A 19,100-nucleotide genomic window follows, 5' to 3' on the forward strand; every position below is an offset into this window, starting at 1 on the left:
AGATGGAGAGAGAGAAGGGGGCAGACATTGGATGCTAGTGGGGAGGAGAGAGGGGAAAGAGCAGATGCTGAATGGAAGTGGGGTTGGTAGAGAAAGAGGGGAGCAGATGCAGGAAGGAAGTGGGAAGGAGAGAAAGAGGGGAGCTGAATGGAAGTGGAGAGTGGGCAGACGCTGGATGGAAGTGGAGAGGACAGAAAGAGAAAAAAATGCTGGATAGAAGGTGTAGTGAAAGAGGGCACATGCTGGAAGGAGGGGATAAATAAACAAGGGCACATGCTGGATGGGGAAGAGGTTAGAGTTAGTGAAATACTGGAGGGGTGAGGGAAAGAGTTATCAAGCTGCAGGTTGACACAATAAAAAGAGGGAAATTGAGGACTGGAAAGAAAGAATTTAATTTAGACAGATGCAGAAAATAAATTGAGAATGAAGACGAGGGAAGAAAAGGAAAGGGAAGAGAAGGGAGAGGCAAAAGTGAAATGCCAGACAGTGGGGGGAGGGAGGAGAGGGAAGGAGAGGAGAGAGATGCCAGACCATTGGAGAGGGGAGGGAAAAAGATGGATGCCAGACCAATAGAGGTGGAGGGAGAGATGGAAGGGGGAGGCAGACAGTTTCTGGAAGGTCATAGAAAAAGAGAAGATGCCATATGGAAGGGGTAGAGAGAGGACAAACAGTAGATGGAAGGAAGAGAGTGACAAGAAGATGAGGAAAGAAGAAACCAGAGACAACAAAGGCAGAAAAAAAATTATATTTATTTATTTATTTTTGCTTTAGGATAAAGTAGTATTGTAGCTGTGTTGATAAACATTTATAAATAGAAAATGGAAATAAGGTGATCCTTTTATTGGACTAATTTTAATACATTTTTAACTAATTCAGAGACCAAACCCCCCTTCCTCAGGTCAGGACAGGATATAACAGTAGTATACTTTACTGACCTGAGGAAATATGTTTTGGCCTCTGAAAGCTAATTGAAAAATGTATTAGTAAAATAAAATGATATCTTATTTTTAATTTTTTGTTTTATGTTTATTTGTTAATTTGTAAAGCGATGATTGCTATTTCTCAGGGGAAAGGGGGTTTCTTCAAATTTTACATCCGCTATCTTTATATTTTGGACAATATTAGTGGACATGCATCACTGTTTGTGTCTCTGTGGTGTTGCATCTAACCTTTGGCAACCCTTGTAGAATCAGGTCCTTATTCCCCATTTCAGAAGGGGACTACATGTCTATCAGCAGGGTTACCATATTTGGAGCCTCAGAAACCTAGATACATGGCCCTGCCCCATCCCCCGCATTGTTCCGCCTCCAGCAACGCCCAGTTCCACCCCATTCTGTCCTCGGCCCAACCCTTCATCTTCTTCCCTGAGGAGCTCCAGCCGCATCTGGATGGCCTCGAGCATACGCGGATTTGTGCAACGTCATCCTCAGAAGCTCAGTGCTTTGAACCTGTCGATATTTTATACATTTCTAAAATGAATGTTTATATTGCCCACATCCAGCACATAAATGCCCCGTTCTCCTCTAGTTTAGAACAAGTTCTATGTCAGCAGATTTTGTTCTAAAATTTTAATGAAACTTGATATACACAGACTTGTATGTCTTAGTTGCTACTTCTATGACCTATAGGGCTGTGAGTGTACTACTTAGATTTGTGCTCTGCTCTGATCTCATTCATAGGATGGTGCTATAATAACAATAATAGATTGTTAAAATTTAATAATTATATCCCCAGTTATTTCTAGGTAATCTATGGCTTTAAATTTGTTAAACACTTTCAGATTTTCTCTTTGTCACCATACAATTTAGTGCCTCAAACTTACGGCCTCTTTTACAAAGCTGTGCTAGCGGTTGCGCTAATGGCCCCGAAGTCCATAGAGATTTAAAGGGCTTCGGGGCTGTTGCCGCACAGCAGCCGCTAGCGTGGCTTTGTAAAAGAGGCTGTTAGTAGCTTTTCTGTGAAAATATTATTTAAAAAAAGCCAGTTGTTCAAACATCCATTCTGAAATGTCACTGCTTAGAGGACTTAAGATCAAATAGATCTTTAATGAAATTAGGACATGGAAACAAGGCAGACATTTGTACAAGGACAGGTGAATGGATATTATTGTATGGTAGTTGGGTTTTCATCAAAAGTACAAAAAGAGAGAGAGAGAAAAAAGGTTAAAGAAACAGTAAGGGAGAAAGAAATAGGAGGTGTGCACATAAAAATTGTGTGGGTTATTTTCAGACTTTCCCTCATTATTGGATATTTTTTTTCAATTTGTTTCATATTGCTTGTTTTAATTTTTTTTAAAAAAGTTCATTAAAATGTTTTAATAATCATTAATCCAAATATTTTACAGTTCAAAACTTTTTAAAACAATTTAACATGCATAAATAGACCCTTTTACTAAGCTGTGGTAAAACCTAGCATGTGCTTAAACAGCTTAAAAAGGCTGACCCTGGGACAAACTCAGGCATCCTGCGATAAGTTCCCAATTGGTGCACGCTACCTGCGCACTAAAAAAATATTTTTGCCGTCATGTTTCTATGAATCTGCAAAATGTGATACCCACCAGAAATTCTTCTAAAGTATGGCCCCCAAAACAGTGGCGTACCTAGGGGGGGATGTGGGGGGGGGCGGTCCGCCCAGGGTGCACGGGCCCAAGGGAGTGCACAGCTGGCCTGCCATTGCCGTCATCAGAAAGAAGACGGCGCCAGTTCTCCCTCCCTCCGAATTCGCCCTGCTTCGTTTCCCGCGGGCCGACCAACTATAGCCGTCCGACGTCAATTCTGACATCGGAGAGGACGTTCTGGGCCAGCCAATCGCTGCCTGGCTGGCCCGGAACGTCCTCTCCGATGTTAGAATTGACGTCGGACAGTCAGAGTTGGTCGTCCTGCGGGAAATGAAGCAGGGCGAATTCGGCGCCGGCCTGTTTCCGATGGCCAGTGGCAGCCTTTCCTCGACGGTGGTGGCAGCATGGTGGTGGTGGCGGCGGTGGCATGGGGGAGGGCAGGGAGAAAGAAAGAAAGGGGGGGGGAGACAGGGAGCCAGAAAGAAAGAAAGGGGGGGGCAGGGATCCAGAAAGAAAGAATGGGGGGGCAGGGATCCAGAAAGAAAGAAAGGGGGCAGGGTGAAAGAAAGAAAAAAAAAATGGGGAATGGGGAGAGAGAGAGAAAGACAGACATAGAGAAAGAAAGTGGGCACAGAGAGAGAAAGAAGGGGGCAGGGTGAAAGAAAGAAATGGGGCCCGGAGAGAGAGAGAGAAAGACAGACATAGAGAAAGAAAGGGGGCATGGAGAGAGAAAGAAGGGGGCAGGGTGAAAGAAAGAAAGAAAGAAATGGGGCACGGAGAGAGAGAGAAAGACAGACATACAGAAAGAAAGGGGGCATGGAGAGAGAAAGAAGGGGGCAGGGTAAAAGAAAGAAATGGGGCACGGAGAGAGAGAGAAAGACAGACATAGAGAAAGAAAGGGGGCATGGAGAGAGAAAGAAAGCAGGGGACAGGATAAAACAAAGAAAAAGTTGGTGGAGGGAATGAGGTCTGGAGGAGAGGAAGCATACAGGAGGCTGAAAGAAGAGAAGAAATATTGGATGCACAGTCAGAAGAATAAAGTGCAACCAGAGACTGATGAAATTACCAAACAAAGGTAGGAAAAATGATTTTATTTTCAATTTAGTGATCAAAATGTGTCCGTTTTGAGAATTTATATATGCTGTCTATATTTTGCACTATGGGCCCCTTTTACTAAACTGCAATAGCAGTTTTTAGCGCAGGGAGCCTATGAGCGTCAAGAGCAGCGTGGGGCATTCAGCGCAGCTCCCTGCACTAAAAAACGCTATCGCGGTTTAGTAAAAAGGGAGGGAGTATATTTGTCTATTTTTGTATAGTTGTTACTGAGGTGACATTGCATAAAGTCATCTGCCTTGAACTCTTTGAAAACCCGCAGAATATAAATGATAATTAACATTTTCTCTGCGTAGAGTGTGCTTTGTGGTTTTAAAATGTTATTGTTGGTAGATCATTTGGACTTGACCACGAAGGTAAGGGGGGGGGGGGGGAGGGAGGGGAGCTGCTGAAAGACATCTAGTAATCCTTGCAGGCTTGACTGTGCAGGGAATTATTTTTGTAAAATCATGTTTTGTTATGTGAGTAGAATTATTTAGACTTTAATTTCTATGAATGAATAGAATGAAAATGATATAAAATTACTTGCTTGTTTTTATGTGCGTGCGCTGAAGGAAAGTGGAGAGAAAGTGGGCTGAGGACGCTGAAGGGAAATGGGGAACAGAGAGTGGGGAAAAGATGCTGATTTATAAATTGACAATTGTACAGAATATTGTTTCTTTTTATACTTTAATATATTAAGTTCAATATAAAACAATTCAAGGCTTGTGTGGATGGAATCAGGTGGTTTGTGGGGATGAGGACCGAGCTTACGGGGATTAGTCCAATAAAATGGTATTTTCTTATTTCTCATTGTTTTATTTTTATTTGTTAATTTGTAAAGTGGTGATTGTTATGTATCATTTTTTTCAAATTTACATCTACTGTCTTTATATTTTGCACAGTATTAGAGGACATGTATTACTGTTTTTGTGGTGTTGCATTGTATGCAGAGTCTGGTTTCTTGCCAGTTCAGTTTAACTTTTGTCTACATATTTTTAGTTTGTGATTATTCCATATTGGGCAAGGGTGTATCTATCTGTGTGTATGAAAGGGACATGGCTTTCTGATAGCATCGACTGCACAGGATCAATTGACTGTGCAGGATCTGGTTTGTTTAGTTTTACAATGTATGTGTTGGTGTTCTAGTGCTCACTGCAGTGTTTAAGATGCTGCCTTTTCCTAGGTACACTCTTGTTGTGCGATATGTGGATTATTACTAAAAATCATATTTTTCATATAGATGGGGGGAGGGGGTTTGTCAAAAAATGATGGGCCCCGGGTGTCACATATGCTAGGTACGCCACTGCCCCAAAATCTGGGACTCACTCCCAGAGGGGCTACATAAAAGCTGTTTTACTACTTGGGATCTAGCTAGGTACTTGGGATCTGGGTTGGCCACTGTTGGAAACAGGATACTGGGCTTGATGGACCTTCGGTCTGTTCCAGTATGGCAATTCTTATGTTCTTATGTGAGCTAAGAATAGGACAGTCAAGCCACTGTGACATCACTGAGGAGGTTGGCTCTTAGGCACTAGTGGAATGAGGCATTATGACATCACAATCTGAGCTCTGGAATGTTGCTACTATTTGGGTTTCTGCCAGGTACTTGAGACCTGGGTTGGCCAATGTTGGAAATAGGATACTGAGCTTTGTATGACCTTCGGTCTGTCCCAGTATGGTTCTTATGTTCATATTTTAGCATAGAGGGTGTATGTTTGGGAGCGCAAAGTGGGTGTTCCAGTGCAAATCAGTTAGCATGTCATTACTGAGGGAATCTTTGCTAACTACAAAATAGGTGTCAGTAAGTGCTCAAGTTTTTTTTAATGGCCACACATTAATTGCAACATTAGTGCATGACCCTTAAAGCAAAAAATGGAAAATTGGCCATTTTACAGCTGCAGTGAAAACGATCTTAGTGTGCAGGAAAATCCCAAGATCGGATGCGTTAAGGCCATTTTCTACTACAGCTAGGTAAGAGAACCTTTAAAATTTTAAGGCATGCTAATGAACCAGATGCGTGCTAATGAATGCATATTCCTCAAACACACGAGGAAAAGAGAGTGCTCTGGGTTAATCACAGTACAATTTATATAGCAAAACAACTATCACAAACATAAAAAAAAGAACAAAAACCTGATTGAATTGTTTGTCACATCAGGATCCCTGGCAGACACGATCTGTATTGTCGTTCCAATGTCCACATCTTCAGGCACTTCCACAAAATAAAAGCTAGCCTCAAACACCGGGGGTTCATCCACATCTTCCACGCCGATGTGTACAGTTGTTGTATCCCGGAAAGGGCCTAGGTTCAAGAAACGCATTTCCACCTGTGTGTTGGCTCCTTCTACTTTCAAAGTGTAGCTTCTCTTGGTCTCAAAGTTCAAGGGCTAAAAGAAATGTGTCTGTTAATTGCAAGCAGCGAATAGAAAAAATTACTCATGCAAGTTGCACCAGTGCGATTGCTCTTATGCCTCTTTCTTTCTCTCTCATTGTGCTTTGTAGACAATGAAATAAAGCGACAATGAGAAGAAAAGGGCACAATTCATGAAATAAAATCACATACTACGTAAACAAATGGTACCATCCTCTACTGACCTAATAAACTTCAGAGCGCTGCAGATTTTCTTAGTTGATCTGTTCTTATTTATTTAAACATTTTTAACCTGCCTATTTATCTATAATGCTGAAGATTTTATTTTGAAGATTTAACTCTATGCATTCATTATACAATGAGTCAATCAATCAATCACGATACATCAGTTAGCCAAGTAAGGATCCTGAAGGCATTGCTCAGGCAATTTTTAGAATAATAATAATAATAATAAAAACTTTATTTTTGTATACCGCAATACCATAAGCAGTTCAGAGCAGTTTACAGAGGAAGAGACTATATACAGACAGCGATGTTACAAAAAAGACTTTCAAATTACATTAGCATGTCAAGAGTAGTCAAAATTTATCCGGAAGCATTTCAAAGATACAACAAGACAGGAAAGGAGTCAGAGAAATTTATCAAAGGTTTTAATTGATTTCCTGAAGGTTTGGTAGGAGGGTGCATTTGAAATGAAGTTGGTTAAACATTTATTCCATTCGCCTGCTTGGAATGATAATGATCTATGAAGGAATCTCTTGTATATACAGCCCTTCAAGGATGGAAAAGTGAACAGGTAGGCACTACGTGTGCAAGTGGTGCCTGGAAATTCAAAATGGTGTGACAGGTAGATTGGGGATGAACCTCTTATGGTTTTGAAGCAGAGGCAGGCAAACTTGAAAATGACCCTTGCTTTCACCGGCAGCCAGAGTAATTTTTTGTAATATGGGCTTACATGATCCGATTTTTTGAGACCATAAATGAGACGGATGGCAGCATTCTGAATGACTCTCAATCGTTTGATGGTTTTCTTCTAGGATCACAAGTATATAATATTGCCGTAATCTAAAATGGTTAAGATCAGAGATTGAACCAGCAGTTGAAAAGAGAGGAAGTCAAAATAGTGTTTAATGGTACGAAGTTTCCATAAAGTGAAAAAACATTTTTTTTAACCTGAGCATGAGTATGATCTTCAAAAGTCAAGCATCGGTCCAAGATGACTCCAAGGAGAATGGCTGTAGGAGTTGCAACCCATAGATACATAAGCTTATGGACCTGCAAACTAATGTTCAAAGGGAACACACCTCAACGCTCTTTTAATGTTTTCTCATGATAAGTGGGCCTTCAATGTATAGGGGTAGCTACAGTCCAGTTGGAGTGCAGCTTCTAGTACTCAGAGTACTTCACCCCTCCGTGACTGGGGCTCCTGGTTTGTACATACATCGGATTGTGATCTTGATCTTTTCCTTACTCTTTATCTTGCAGTTGTGTATCTAAGTGACCAGGGTTACCTGTAGTATATGTATTCTCCTCACCTATTGAAGGCATGATGTTAGACTGTGTGGATTTATTTTGCATTCTAGACATCCTACAATGTTACTACCGTGTTTCCCCGAAAATAAGACAGTGTCTTATATTAATTTTGGGTCCAAAAAAAGCACTAGGGCTTATTTGGGGGAAATTTATTTGGGCTTATTTTTATTCATGTACAACAATCATCTCTCCCTTCCTCTCCTCTGTCCTAATTCTTCCTCTTTCCTTTCTCCCACCCTCCACTCTCCGCCCATGTGCAGCATCATTTCTCCCATCTCACCCATCCCCTTGTGCAGTGGAACCCCACCGACCCTTCCATCGTGAGACTGACATACCTCCGCTCCGAGGCCTCCTAAAGCAGTAGGGGGTGGGGGTTGCTGAATAGACGAGTCTGATTTTTTTCAGCATTACCAGGCAGCACTAGTGTCAGGGATAGAGTCAGGGTGTGTCGGGGACATTTTTTTTTTTGGGGGGGGGAGGCTTCAGGAGTCGATCTTAACTAGGGCTTATTTTCGGGATAGGTCTTATTTTCAGGGAAACAGGGTACTCGTAGTATCAAATAATACTTGTGACCGCTCTCCTGGATCTGCATTATATGTTCCTTTTTCACAGTCACTCAATTCCCAGTTGATGGTCTAAACATTATCTTGACACAAAGGGTTCCTGTTTCATGTACGTTATCCTAAATTCTTCTAGGATTTTTAATATCTGATAAAATATTGTTTTTATTTATTTATTTTAACTGTTTTTTTTACAAATCTTTTTATATTGTACACCGTTTAGACCAGGGGTGTCCAACCTTTTGGCTTCCCTGGGCCGCAGTGGCCGGAAAAAATATTTCTGGGGCTGCACAAATGCGCAAACGCTGCAGCAAGACAGAGGAGGGAGCTGGCAAGATGGTAAACACCCGTGGGCAGCAGAGGAAAACACGGCATCGCCCTCGACCGGGGCCGCACAAAATACTTCACGGGCACCCCTGGTTTAGACACTTGTTTTGATAGAAGGTATATCATAAATAAAGAAACTTGATTAGCGCGCGCTAGCCGCAAAATTACCGCCTGCTTACAAGGAGGCGGTAGTAGCTAGCGCGCGCAGCATTTTAGCACGCGCTAAGCGCGCGCTAAAACCGCTAAGAACATAAGAACATAAGCAGTGCCTCAGCTGGGTCAGACCAGAGGTCCATCGTGCCCAGCAGTCCGCACATGCGGTGGCCCAACAGGTCCAGGACCTGGACTGTAATCCTCTATCTATACCCCTCTAACCCCTTTTCCAACAGGAAATTGTCCAATCCTTTCTTGAGCCCCAGAACCGTACTCTGCCCTATTACGTCCTCTGGAAGCGCATTCCAGGTGTCCACCACACGTTGGGTAAAGAAGAACTTCCTAGCATTCGTTCTGAATCTGTCCCCTTTCAACTTTTCCGAGTGCCCTCTTGTTCTTTTATTATTTGAAAGTTTGAAGAATCTGTCCCTCTCTACTCTCTCTATGCCCTTCATGATCTTGTAAGTCTCTATCATATCCCCTCTAAGTCTCCTCTTCTCCAGGGAAAAGAGTCCCAGTTTTTCTAACCTCTCAGCGTATGAAAGGTTTTCCATCCCTTTTATTAGACGTGTCGCTCTTCTCTGAACCCTCTCGAGTAACGCCATATCTTTCTTAAGGTACGGCGACCAATATTGGACGCAGTACTCCAGATGAGGACGCACCATCGCCCGATACAACGGCAGGATAACTTCTTTCGTTCTGGTTGTAATACCCTTCTTGATTATGCCTAGCATTCTATTTGCCTTCTTAGCGGCTGCTGCGCACTGTGCCGTCGGCTTCATTGTCATGTCCACCATTACCCCCAGTCTCTTTCTTGGGTACTCTCAGTCAATAATATCCCTCCCATCGTATAGCTGCACCTTGGGTTTCTGCTACCCACCTTTGTAAAAGGAGCCCAAGGTGGCTTTCTCTGATGTTTATTGATTAGAAGTAGCACCTAAGGGGGCAGTTAGTAAGGTGCGTTAGTCACAGCGCATGCTATTTGCCCCTTAACACACATTAAACAGCTATAACGTGTTATTTTACCATAAAGCACATTCATTTAAATGACCACAACCTACTGGGTAATGAGATGCAAAACACACAAAACTTTTGGGGCCCTATATTCAGAAAATGCTGAGCCCTTAAATTTATACCCCTAAATTAGGCTCATAAATTTGCACTCTACTTTCATCCAAATACATTTTCATCTCTATTTAGAACTTAGACGTTGCACGCTCATAAATTTAGGACTGCCTAAATGTTTGCCTAGATTTATAATCCTAGGGCTGAAAATCAGTGCTAAGCTGCTAATTTCTTTTCCCTGTCATAAATTTACCGGTTACTACCCACTTTTTATGCTCCTAAATTTAAGAGTTTAGTGAAATTTTGAGTAAACATTTACGAACTCATCCCCTAATAAATTGTCAAAGAGGCCAATTAGTGGGCCTTATTCTCAAAGTTAGGATTATAAATCCTTTGAATATCAGGCCCTTCATTACTATGTATATTGAATAATACAGCTTGCAATGAACAATACAAGCTATGTTTTTTCCTGGTGAAAAATTCTGGGCCATTATACCTGGCTGCAATGTGGTCCAAGTGCCCCCTCACAACCCTAAGAGGTCATTACTCTCCTCCCATCCTCATCGCCACCTCCCCCTTGCTCCTGCTGCCCCTAGTGGCAGCGTCCTGGAAATGGCTGCCGTGACCTCTCAAGGCATCCTTGAAGTACACCGTGAGAGACTGCAGTAGCCATTTTCAGGAAACTGCCACTGTATCACGTCCTCTTTTTAGAGGACTGTCTGGGGTCTCAGACGGACTTTCCAAAAGCTGCCAGTTTGTCCGGGGTTGGAGGCGGAACAGGGTGGAACCATATGTCTGGGTTTTTGCAGTTTGAAAAATTATAATCCTAGTTTGAGGGGATCTCTTCTGATTGAGAGGTAGGTGTGGGGATGAGAGGGGTGTTGTATGTTGAGTGTTGTGAGGGGGCTAGGCATGACTCTTTTTGGATCTTTACTTTCTTAGATCTTGCCAGATAATAGTGACCTGGATTGGCCACTGCTGGAAACAGGATACTGGCCCTAATGGATCTAATGGCAACTCTTATATTCTTATGTCATGGGGGGAGGGAGGGGGCATTGGAGGGAAATACTACTTTTATTTTATGCAGATTTCCAGCTGATATTCAGTGCCAGGGCACGCATTTCTAAGCGGATGAATTTAGGGCAGCATTTGAGCTGCCCTAAGTTTACCCGCTTAGCTATGTGGGTGCTGGCACTGAATATGGCACTAACCCCGGCTCCTCCCTAAATGTTGCGTCTGACCGCCTACTAGTGATTTGTGGTGATATTCAGTGGCCCTGACAAGTTAAGTGCCTTTGAATATCATTTAGGTGGTGGTAAGTGATTTAACTGGGCAGGAAAGGCTCCTGCCTGCTTAAATTGTTTGAATATCCACTAGTGCTTTTAGCTAATTCTTAAATTGACCAATAAAAGTGATGCCAATCTATTAGGAATTGTTCTACCCAGGATCAATAAGACTACTTTAACTTGAATGACAGAAATTTAATTAATCAGATGGGTGGTTCTGAACGCTATTTGAGAAGTCTAGCACTCAGAGATTCTGATTTAATTAGACACTAAGGTCAAAATACGGAGTTCAAATTAAAAATCTGAGGTAAAATTTAAAAGCATGTGGACGATAAATGCTATAACAGGGTGCCTAAGATAAGAGGGTGGTGGATGCCTGGAATACCCTCTCAGGGGAAGGGGTGGAAAGAGAAACGGTGACGGAATTCAAGAAGGTGTGTGCGCCATGAGAAACATTTAGTATGCCGGAGTTAAAAAATAGTTTGAGAGACGCTGCTTTATAGAATAGCGCATAGCGCCAATTTCCATGCTTAACTTTGGGTGCCAGGCTGCTGAAATCGAGTGGAAATGCTAGCACCCAAGTTAGGCTTCCTTACTCAGTATTTTATACCTATGTGCATAACCTTTTGACATGCCCCTGACACAACCATGCTCCTCCAATGGCCACACCCCCTTTTGATCTATGTGCTATTGGAGTTAGGCACCATGCCTTATGAAATAGCATGCAGTCAGATGTGAATACAAAGTATAACGAGTGCCAATTAACATCAGTAATTGGTTGCTGGTAGCCAATTATTGATGGTTACGAGCTGGTTATCCAATTAATTTGTGTGCATATCTCAGCAACATAACCACATTTGAGTGCCAATATAAAATCCAGTGGCTAGTGTATATGTCCAGAATATAGGCGTGAGTGCTTAACACCAGCTCTATGGATGGCGTAAGTTCTCACACTTCAATTACAGTCATGTATTGTTACTGTTCCTTTATAAATTTGGCTCCTTCCAGGTGCCATCTGGGGGCCTATTTATAGCTACACAGATACAGAATTACTTCCACATTTGTATGCGTAGGAGTTACACGCTGAGATTCCTGTTCATGTATTCATCTCTCAATGTGCAATCAGTCCACAGTGAGCAGACCACAAAAGGCGTTAAATATAACCGGGAGGAAAAGCAATCATATTTTAGATACATCTGAATGAATGCAGATAACAATTTACTCAGTTATATTTCCATGCATTTCACCGTTCCAATAACAATTCAGTTGTCGTGAAATTCCATATTTCTCTGTACTTCAAAACAGAGTTTGACACTGAAACAATTACGGACTTTGCTCCATAAACATCTTTTCCTTAGGCATGGAATGGGGAAAAGCCATTTTTCAATCAAGCTTCATGTTACAGAGAACCTAATTTCCTGAATTCTGGCCTTTGCCAGGGAGATGGTGTTTCAGTAAATATTTCACATTTACATAATAGCTCTGTTTTGACTGAATCTTTAAAGTAATGCGTTCCTTCTCTTACCTATTAGTTCGAAGATTTTATTGATTTTAATATACAATAAGTACAAAAAAAAAGAGATGCTAACGAGGCAAGATACAGATACGTTGTACATATAATACAAATTGGGGTTTCATACAATATTATCTATGTAATACAGCAATCTGATCTAAGCCTTTATATAAGAGAGAAATGTCAGTGGCTGTGCGTTTTGTCGACATTTCTCTTACCTATTTTAAAACCTTTGTAAACACATTTTGTTGCTTGCCTTGATTAACTCTGTCATTTAATCTACCTTATTTTATATCTCTCATTGCATACTTTATTAACCTCATTTATATGTAACGTCACTCACTGTGTGTTATTGGTCATTTTTGGCCAATATTCAAAGGCGCTGATCTGGTTAGTAGGTGCTTTTAAATGCTGGCCAGGGGAGGATTCACTGGCACTAACCAGAAAGCGCTACCAGTGGCGTACAGAGGGTGCATGGCGCCCCTCCCCCACTCCTTCCCATCTCCCCCCCCAAATGCCACACGTGCACCCCCCTTCCCTTCACCCGCACCTTTTTAATTTTCCAGGCATGAGCAACCTTGCTGCCCGCGTCGTGTCGGCTATCCCTTCCCAGGATCGGAGTGCGGAAGTGACGTCGGAGAGAGGCGACACCAGTTTGGCAGCAAGTTCGTAATCCTGTTTGTGCAGGGAAAATTAAAGAGGTACAAGGGAAGGGGAGCATGCGTGCGGAGGGTGGGGAGTGGGAAGGGGCGGGGCCACCTCCGCCCTGGGTGCCACTCGCCCTCTGTACGCCATTGGTAGCGCTTTCTGGTTAGTGCCAGTGAATCCTCCCCTGGCCAGCATTTAAAAGCACCTACTAACCAGATCAGCGCCTTTGAATATTGGCCAAAAATGACCAATAACACACAGTGACGATACATATAAACGAGGTTAATAAATATGCAATGAGAGATATAAAATAAGGTAAATTGATTGGCATAAAGTGAAGCAAGGCAAGCAATAAAATGTGTTTACAAACGTTTTAAAGGTTGGAAAGAAGAAGGGGGCGGAGGGGATGGTTGCTGGTGCCCCTACCAAGAATGTACTAGAAGAGGGGAGGGGGGAACCCCCCGCCTCCTCCTCCTTACTGTGCCATTGAGCGCTACTAAATATTTTTTCTGACCTTCTTGGCAATATCTGCATAGTTCTGGGGCAGGTCCATGGGCAAAGCCAGAGGTTAGCTGGTCAGTCGTTATCCAATTTGATGTGCCTTCTGATTAGTGGTCCGAATATTGCTGCTAATAGCCAGTGATTTTTACTTATGGCAGCCTCCCCAAGGGGCAGAGGGAAAGACTTCTCTTCACTCACAGGCTGTATGTAGCTCTGTTATCGCTAGTGGGTAATTAGGTGGCACAGTTTAAGGCCTGAAGGAAAGGTCGTATGTTTAGTCTGAAAATAAGCGTTCATGCGATGGTGCAAAGAGGGTTATTATATTTTTCTCTGCTTCCAAGCTTGGCCAGTGCTTAAGCCTTACATTCTAACTACGCTGTCAAGGATGGGGGGGGGGGTGATAAGAGTTTATAATTTGTATGGTTCATAGACAACCCCGCGAAAGACAAAGGCGCGCGCCGACAACTGAGTGCAAGACGGAGGCGCGCGCCAAAGAAAATTACAGATTTAGGGGCTCCGACGGGGGGTTTTGTTGGGGAGCCCCCCAGTTTACTTAATAGAGATCGCGCCGGCGTTGTGGGGGGTTTGGGGGGTTGTAACCCTCCACATTTTACTGTAAACTTAACTTTTTCCCTAAAAACAGGGAAAAAGTGAAGTTTTCAGTAAAATGTGGGGGGTTACAACCCCCCACGCCCCCCGCAACGCGGTGCGATCTCTATTAAGTAAAGTGGGGGAATTCCCCCCCACGCCCCCCCCGTCGGAGCCGTAAAAACAGTAATTTTCTGTGGTGCGCACCTCCGCGCTGCGCTCAATTGTCTGCGCGCGCCTTTGTCCCGGCGCGCTTTTGACCTGACACCATTAGTATCATTGCTGATTATTAAGTGATGTATTTATTGTTAATTTCTTTGAACATTTGTCACACTTATTCTAAGTTTGAAAATGAATAAAGAATTAAAAAAAAAAAAAAAAGAATTACCATACGTATTTAATTTTTGGTGACAAAATTACCTTATTAATATTTTTGCAAGCAGGCTCAGGATATCATCCATGAATTTCTAAAGCTTAATCTGTGCTTGCCCTACTAGTTCCTCTTCACTTGGCTAGGACGCTGGGCTAGACTTCTATCAACATGCATGGAACATGTGCTAAAATAGCCTTAGGGCTCCGTTTACGAAGGCGCGGTAGCGTTTTTAGCGCACACGACAATGCCACGTGCGCTAACCCCGCGCTACACGGAAAATACTAATGCCAACTGTATGGAGGCGTTAGCGTCTAGTGCGCGGGGAATTGTAGTGCGCGCTAAGCGCGGGCTAAAACCGCTAGCGCACCTTCGTAAAAGGAGCCCTTAGTTAGTGGTAATGTAATAAATCTTCATGGTCGCCCATGTTGATGACTATACCCTTAAAAGGTGCTACCGTGTTATTCACACTAACATGCAATAACAAATGTTATTTACTGCAGGTCCCAGTGTATGCCATGGTTGCTAGTTACTAATAATGTTAGAGCACTTTAGTAGAAATGACACCGAAGGTATTTCTTCTATAAGGGTTACAGGCCTCAGGTTATGGAGCTGTGTAGCCACTTTGGGTTTTCTTATGAAGAAATTTCTCTGCACCTGCTCCTGTTTACATCACTGGCTAGAACCCAACCTACCTACCTATCACTAAATTTATACTTTTTTTTATCTTTATTGAATTTCATATTAATAACGTAAGATCTCTCCAATTCATTATTTAAAAACTTGCAAAAGATTTTCTAAACTCTTTACTGTAAACAATTGATCTAGCAGCTCATTTCAGTAACAGAACCGGCAGCTTAGTGCAGGAATTCAGAAAAAAAATCATTTATACTTATCTTAAAGTGCCCTGATGCTTTAAAGCGCTTGTTGAAAAGTGCACTCGTGCTTTAAAGTGCTTCAATATATGCTTTATTTTTTTTTATCCATCCATCCTTCAATGTCATTTCTGCTTTTTTCAGAGGTACAGAGAACGAGAGGGCACTCTCTAAAGTTAAAAGGGGATAGATTCTGTACAAACATAAGGAAGTTCTTCTTCACCCAGAGAGTGGTAGAAATCTGGAACCCTCTTCCGGAAGCTGTTATAGGGGAAAACACCCTCCAGGGATTCAAGACAAAGTTAGACAAGTTCCTGCTGAACCAGAACATACGCAGGTAAGGCTAGCCTCAGTTAGGGCACTGGACTTTGACCTAAGGGCCGCCGCGTGAGTGGACTGCTGGGCACAATGGACCAGTGGTCTGACCCAGCAGCGGCAGTTCTTATGTTCTTATGTAGTACATTCGTGTCTTGTAGAAGAGAACTGAGCAGGTTTTCAATCTTGTAAGCAGACTAGTAATCTTGAGTGTTGCTGTGAAAACTTTGGAGTTAATATTTAGCCCACAGTGGTTCCATTTAATATCGACAGCTAGCTGGCTTAGCAGGACTTATCCGGGCAGACTTTCCAGTTAAACCCCTTTGAATATCTATCTCTTTATTAAAAAAAAAAAATTAATTAATACAACAAATGGATGTCTTAATTGTTCTGCACAAGCTGCTTGAAATGGTTTTTTTTCACATTTATAAAATGTAATGGGGTGTGTTTTAGGTGGAACTTGTGCATGGTATACTGTTGAATTAAGACAGCTTCTAGCTTAATTAGCTTTTATGAATCATCAAGTACCAATTAAAATACTATATGGCTTTTATTGGTTTATAAATAATCTAAGACTTGACTCTATTATTGTTTATAGGACACTATAGTGCCAAATGTATGCTTTGCAAAGGCAAATATTGATCAAATAATTCAGACTGAAGGGCAATTACAGTATATTATAATGGTTCTTTAAAGAGATAAATGGCATGCTGCAATATTTCTTAGGGGACATATTTATGATGCTCTATAATTACATTGAGCCTCTGAAAAGATCTGCAAACAACTGTACGAGGCTATACCACATAGTTTTCTATGTGAGCAGCAAATGTCATTCACAAAATGTGTTTCATACAAGTTTAATGCATAACATACAAACACAAAAAAACCCCGTCTCCAGTAGAGAATGACACGGTGACAAAATTCATCACCGTCCCCGTCCCCGCGGATAACCGCGGGAAATAATTCCATGTCATTTTCTACTGTCTATTTCAACCTCGGTTCTTCTACCCCAGCATTCTTCAAAGCAAAGCTTGCGGGTCAGTGGTTGTGGCCATTCATATTCTGATTCTTCCCTCTTTCCTTAAAGAATGACATGAAGATGGTTTCCCGCGATTATCCGTGGGGACGGGAACGGTGATGAATTTTGTCACCGTGTCATTCTCTATTGCAAAGTTCTAAATATTCTACATTTGTAAGTAAGAATGATGAGAGAACACCATGATACCTTTCTAACCGTGATGATACCAGCTTGGTATTTACTATCAGTTGCTATGTCAAAGACATCCAGTCCATCTCCATCGACAAGGCTGTATTTCAGCTCAGCATTGATCCCTTCATCTAAGTCCTTGGCGAGGACTCTTCCCACAGTAGAGCTGACTGGAGCTGATTCCAATATGCTCATCTGATAATGTTCTATAAGAATAAGGCGGGAAAGATAGAAATTCAACACAATAGAATAAATCAATTTCTAGACCGCATAAACAGGTAGTTCAATGCGGTTTACAAAAGATTAGCAATACGTACAAGATGAAATAGTTAAAGAATTAGTTGCCTGTGAATTTTTTGAAAAGATGAGTTTTCAACTGCTTTCTAAAGTGAAGATAAGAGTAAATGTTTGTATATGTTGCACTTATTTTTGGCTTTAAAATGAATAAAGATATTAAAAAAAGAAAAGAAGATAAGAGTAAGATGTTAGGAACAGATTCTTAAAGTCACTCTCATGCAATGCAACTTGAAAAGAAAGTTGTCGCTCATGAAATGTTTTGTACTTGCATCCACTAACTGAAGGGAAAACAAATAACGCGTGAGTTTTTCTTGAATTTTTCTGAGTTGACAAGACAAAATGAATTGGTCAAATATTGTGGCGCTTGACCAGTAGCGACTTTTTAATAGGAACAGCCCAGCTTAAATACAATACGCGCCTCCACTGGGAGCCAATGCAGCTCTTGATACAGTGGAGTAACATGGTCATGCTTCCTTTGATTATATATAAGTTTAATTGCCGTGTTCTGAATAATTTGCATTCTTAGGATGTTTTTCTTAGTTCCTGCAAGATAACATATACAATGTTGCAGTAATCGAGTTGACTCAGAATTAAAGACGGAACCAGAGATCTAAATATGGGGGCTTCAAAACAGGATCTCAGTGTATGCAATTTCCACACTGGAAGAACCAGTTGAGGATGGCTTTATGCTCCCAAATCAGGACATGTTTATGTGTATTAAAATTTGATATACTGCCATAGTATACAACTGTGCACAGTAGTTTACAATTAAAAAATATATATATCATATAAATAGAAAAGAACTCCACATCAGGCTTTTTAAAAGTTTACGGTAGTTATTTTAGAAGCTGAGTATACCATTTGGATGTACATATGCCAGCATTTAGACATGTATATTGCATATAATTCTAAATTCTGATTTTAGAAAGCTGGGATATATATACACATCCAAAACTCGACTGCTTGCATGTTTATGTCTGCTCATGGGAATTTCTAGGTTAGAGAAAGTTGCTCATTTTGTGCAGTGCTCCATTGGAAGAATTAGGGTTGCTCACCCCCTTAATCCCTAGTGGTTTTTCTCCCTCCTGAAAGTGATACTGACAAAGGATAATGGGCTTTGTGACAGCTTTGGAAAACATGCTAAAACAGACCCAGGGTCATTTCTTGTAGTACTGATGGAAGTTGCTGTGTGTCACCAGTTGGTTGTATGACCCTAACGCAGCCTAGTTTGTGAAATGCGGCCACCATTTCCTGGTCTGCTTCTTGTCTTGTTTCCATGCTGGATCTAGTAGACTGGCTGACTTGTTGTTTCTTTACAGTTAAAGTTAAGACAGCAAAAAGGTAGTCATAACTTTATCCAGCTAGTCAGCTGACCACTGCTCTGAATATTGATCTGCACCCAGATAATGTCCTGCAGCCGCATATATTACCAACTAATATTAACCTGCAATCTAATTTTAAATGTTTCAAAAAAGACCTAACGACCTGTCTTTCTCAAGAATTTATTACAAATGATTCCTAAATATTGTAATACTTGGTTTTAATTTGTATCACCATAATTACTCATGTAAACCGCTGTGAACTTCATGGAGGTATTGGCGGTATACAAATAAAGATTGTACAGTCGACTCCACCTAAGTGCACATCGGTTAAGCACATGCTTTGGTTATCCACAGCCTACCACCATGGTCCTAGTTTTTTTTACATTAAAGTCAATGGACATAAACTCCGGATAATTGCAATTTTGATAAGCACACAATCTGCTTATGCACACTGATATTATAGGTCCCACCTCTATTCGTTCACATTACGTTCACTCCAGTTACAAGCAATCACATT

General features: G+C 41.6%; 1 protein-coding gene across 3 annotated transcripts in view; it reads right to left on the reverse strand.

Moving 5' to 3' along the window:
- Positions 1 to 19,100, reverse strand: part of CDH20 (cadherin 20) — a 281,754-nt gene that overhangs the window by 32,038 nt on the left and 230,616 nt on the right. For all 3 annotated transcript variants that reach the window (XM_033935021.1, XM_033935020.1, XM_033935023.1), the window contains exons 6-7: positions 16,983 to 17,170; positions 5,786 to 6,039 (exon numbers count right to left, since the gene is read on the reverse strand). In XM_033935021.1, coding sequence (XP_033790912.1) covers positions 5,786 to 6,039; positions 16,983 to 17,170 — 442 coding nt within the window. The remainder of the gene's footprint in view (positions 1 to 5,785; positions 6,040 to 16,982; positions 17,171 to 19,100) is intronic.

This window comes from Geotrypetes seraphini, chromosome 2, assembly GCF_902459505.1.
Source record: "Geotrypetes seraphini chromosome 2, aGeoSer1.1, whole genome shotgun sequence".
Lineage (NCBI taxonomy): Eukaryota > Metazoa > Chordata > Amphibia > Gymnophiona > Dermophiidae > Geotrypetes > Geotrypetes seraphini.